Below are 3,860 nucleotides of genomic sequence, written 5' to 3'. Positions count from 1 at the left end.
GCCCATAATAACTATCTGAAGGTAGTTTCGGTTTTGTAGCTTGCTTGAAATGCATCAGCCAGTTATTGACGGCTGKAAAAAAAAAGCGAATGTTGTTTCTGACAAATCAGCGTCCAAAACTACATTACCCAAGCACCAAGACAGACGTATAATGTCATGACGCTGTAKGCCACCCACCAATCATAACATCGCAGACAAACGTCCGCCGAAATTTCAAAAACATTTTCGTTTGCTTCGGGCGTTGCTATCGTGAGTTTTTTTTGCTAGCTATTTTAAACTATTAGTTGAACGCGTTATGGATCCCTTTACTGAAGACCATACGAAAATGTACTTTTATGAAACCAGATTGAATACCTACGTGGGGTGGCCGTTCGAAGAGGGCTGTGCTTGCACTCCAGAGAACGTAAGTTAACGAAACAAACTGGCTAATGTTAGCTAGCTTGGCCATGACTTTCAGAAATGCACGTAACGTTAGTAGCTAACTACACAAAGTTSTCCATTATTTGGTGATTCACTTTTCTCAGTTAGGTTACACAAAATTATACGTATGCAATGGTTTCACTCTGGTCTAATCTACTAGCGAAAACGTTACCACGATTAAGTTACTTTGTTGCTGTGCATTCCAGATGGCCAAAGCTGGATTCATCCACACACCAACAGAGAACAGCCCGGACATAGCCAAGTGTTTCTTCTGTCTCAAAGAACTGGAGGGCTGGGAGCCAGATGATGACCCAGAGTGAGTTAGTTGTAAGACAATGATCATGGCTAAAGAAGCCMGTATTGGTTAATTGGGTCCTTTATTGCTATTTACTAGGCTCGCATGGTAAGGGTTTAAGCTAATTAGCTAGCTACTACAACATTCATAGACGCTAACGTTACTTACTTTTAGCACATATTGAAGATATCTTATTCCCGGGATTTTATTAAGAGCCCCAACACTTGGTCTGAAAGTGAACACGTCTTTGGAAACATAAGGAACGTAGTTATAGTTCATATCAGCGAGAGGTTATTTTCCAAAAACAAAAGGTTAAATGACTATGCACCTTTTAGGGTTAGCGTTTCCACAAGGCCATATGTCCATCGCAGCGCTTTCAGACGCCAGGCGGAAGAAAGAGGTGACCGCCTTTACTAATTAGCCATCTAGCGTGCACCGAACACCTGTGTGTAACCGAAGGACTACATTAAAATGGTGTAAGACCCCAATGGCGGAAGGACTACGTTAAAATGGTGTAAGACCCCAATGGCGCTGCCCATGCTAAAACGGCCTTTTGGTCACTAGAGGCCTCTATCATTATCTATGGCTACAACTGTGATAAGGACAGTTAAAACAGAAAGTGTATATTTTACATTTGTGAAATTATTTTCATATGAAAGTGAAGGGTTGTATGTTTCTAGAACTGTATTGCAGTTTAGTTTATTGGTCTTTCAGCAATACCGGTTCTTAAACAGTTGTCATTAAACACTGCATTACTTTTCTGTTACTATAATAAGTATCCATGTTAAATAAATTCAACACATTTTAAACTGCTAAAAATGTCTGCCAGYGCCAGTTTACCTCTGAAAWTAACACAAGGTCCTTGGACCCCGACCTTAAGGAGTAATGGCAGGCCAGACTACGCTCATTAAGCATACATTCTTGGGATAGCTAACTACATACTCTGAAGAGGTCTGTGTGTAACTACAAGGTTGCTTCTTAAAGCCTGATTCATCAGCCGGTSATCGCTAGGTAACACTAACATACCGTCTGAGATATAGCAATACAATCATTTGAAAAGGGTCCTTTTTTTAGGACCTCTGCGAGACAGAATGTTGATTAAAATAAAATTTGAACTCTACTGGTTGTCTAGTAGTTTCTTTATTTTAGACAAAATATCACCTGATGCATGCATGTATTGACATGTTTGCATGTTTCAGGTGCTAGAAATCTGAACACATTACCGCCTAGCTATCGCCAGATAATGAATCGGTCTATGGGTAATGAATGTCTAGCCTCTGCCCAGTGGGTGAAGACTGGGAGCCGAGGCTAGTTCAAGCTCAGATCTAGCTGTTCCTCCTCAATTGCTATACTAGAAATAGGATACAWTTTAGTATTGTTGTTTCTATTGATCCCATTTCTAGTGTTTTCTCCTCATCATGGCATGACTCTTGTTTCAGGAAGGAGCATAAGTCTCATTCACCCAGCTGCAACTTCATCTCCCTGAAGAAGAGTGTGAATGACCTGACTGTGGAAGAGTTCCTCAAACTCCAGAAAGAGAAGCAGAAATTCCACATTGTAAGTTGAAATTCCACATTGTACGTTAAGCTAGGACTAGGTCTTTGGAAATCCCTGTAACAATTATACCTTTTGCCAATATTGATAACTAAGTAGGTTTAGTGCTTCTCCAATTGTGTGATTTACTGTATATGGGTAGAACAAGAATATCAACAATTACATATTTTATCAACTTTTATTTAATCAGGGGATCCCAATTGAGACCAGGGTCTCATTTTTAATAGTGCCCTGAGGACATAAAATAAAAGATAAAACTACAAGATACAATAACAAATGCATTACATTAGAACGTCACAGACATCATAAACATTTATTAAAGTCAATCAAAACAATTGCACACCTGTGAACTCATTTCTCATCTTGGTTTTAAACTGCCCTAGTGGTACCAGGGAATCCAAATGTAGTGAATTTTGTAATTGATTCCAAAAAGGTGGAGCATTAAACTAAAAGTGGATTTACCTAGTTTGGTGGAGACCTGAGGAATTTCAAGAGTTAACCAACCCTGTGAATGGGTTTGGTATCACYTTTTATACTTTAACAACAAAGTTAGGTAAGTCAGAAGCTTGTATAGTAGAGCTTTCTAAACAAAAGGGGAGTAATGAAGTGATCTCCAGGACTTTAATGAGGACCAACCAACCTTTTGATGCAGTGATGTGTATTAAAACTAATAGGAGCACATTAAGCCTGGTTTTGCTGCAGATAAAACACTCCATCCCAGGTCTCTACTAGTGTTGAGAATCCATCAGGGGARGTGTGGAAAATTATGAATATACCAGAATGAAATGTCTTCTATTTTCCTATCACAGAAAAAGTATTGCAATGAGGCCATCACTAAGTTTGAGGAGGCGGCAAAAAGCAGAAGAGGTGAGATCATCAAGACTGCCATGGATGAAGAGTGACGTGGAGAGACTAGACCTGTTTGAGTACTTTATAAATGTTCTGCTCTGGAGTAATCACTGGTAGTGCAGTAGCCTAGTGTACATATTCTGTCTGTCTGCATTAGCTAGGTGTTTTTAGCAATAAATATTTGATTTACCAATTTGACTCTTGTGATCTATTTGTCATGTATTGTGCTAATTTGATTGAACATATAAACTGGGTATGTGAGAATCTACTGGTAAACCTGCTAGCATATTGTAGTGAATGGTGGGGTAGGGAAGCTAGCCCGGGTTGCTGGCATGAAAGGCAAACACCCTACACATCGCAGGTCGCTATAATATTTGTGTTTGACACCAGTTGTGCATAATGGCCATGCGTAAAGGGAGACACTTGTGCGCCTGGAGCCCATAAAATAAGAGGACCCACCTGCTATGTACTCTGCCGCTGCTTGGAAATGTTATTCCTCAACGGTAGTGGTCAACCTGCTTCACGCCTCATCCTCGTAACYTTGTTAAAGCTCTTGAGCGGTGAACTAGATACACGGTGAAAGAGCGTCATCCTGGAGATATGGGAATAAAYATTCCCAGTGGAGATTTTGAGTAGTTGTGATATTTTACTACTAACTTCACTATAATCTGAATTACTTTAGCCTTTTACTGGCATTAACCCCTCTAGTCAACAACATAAATAGTGTAGGAATAGGGCGTTA

At 39.9% G+C, this 3,860-nt stretch overlaps 1 protein-coding gene across 2 annotated transcripts; it reads left to right on the top strand.

Moving 5' to 3' along the window:
* The first annotated feature begins 178 nt into the window (after positions 1-178).
* Positions 179-3,311, top strand: birc5a (baculoviral IAP repeat containing 5a). 2 transcript variants are annotated; one of them, XM_024009023.2, is made up of 4 exons: positions 179-403; positions 627-736; positions 2,155-2,272; positions 3,079-3,311. In XM_024009023.2, exons 1-4 carry the CDS (start codon positions 296-298, stop codon positions 3,169-3,171), a joined length of 429 nt encoding a protein of 142 aa, XP_023864791.1. In that variant the 5' UTR covers positions 179-295; the 3' UTR covers positions 3,172-3,311. The 2 variants fall into 2 exon arrangements, with proteins under 2 accessions (XP_023864791.1, XP_070304753.1); XM_070448652.1 differs by having other exon boundaries at positions 207-403; positions 2,155-2,292; positions 3,079-3,127.
* Positions 3,312-3,860: the final 549 nt, after the last annotated feature.

This window comes from Salvelinus sp. IW2-2015, linkage group LG18 (assembly GCF_002910315.2).
Source record: "Salvelinus sp. IW2-2015 linkage group LG18, ASM291031v2, whole genome shotgun sequence".
In the NCBI taxonomy this organism is placed as follows: Eukaryota; Metazoa; Chordata; class Actinopteri; order Salmoniformes; family Salmonidae; genus Salvelinus; species Salvelinus sp. IW2-2015.
Note: the sequence above shows the minus strand (reverse complement) of the source record. Positions and strands in the feature narration are given on the sequence as shown.

Excerpts from the sequence above, each read along its gene's own strand:
- birc5a (XM_024009023.2), top strand. The coding sequence starts at position 296 with ATGGATCCCTTTACTGAAGACCATACGAAAATGTACTTTTATGAAACC. Across the intron at positions 404-626 it reads GTGCTTGCACTCCAGAGAAC|ATGGCCAAAGCTGGATTCAT; the intron begins GTAAGTTAACGA and ends TGTGCATTCCAG. Across the intron at positions 737-2,154 it reads GAGCCAGATGATGACCCAGA|GAAGGAGCATAAGTCTCATT; the intron begins GTGAGTTAGTTG and ends CTCTTGTTTCAG.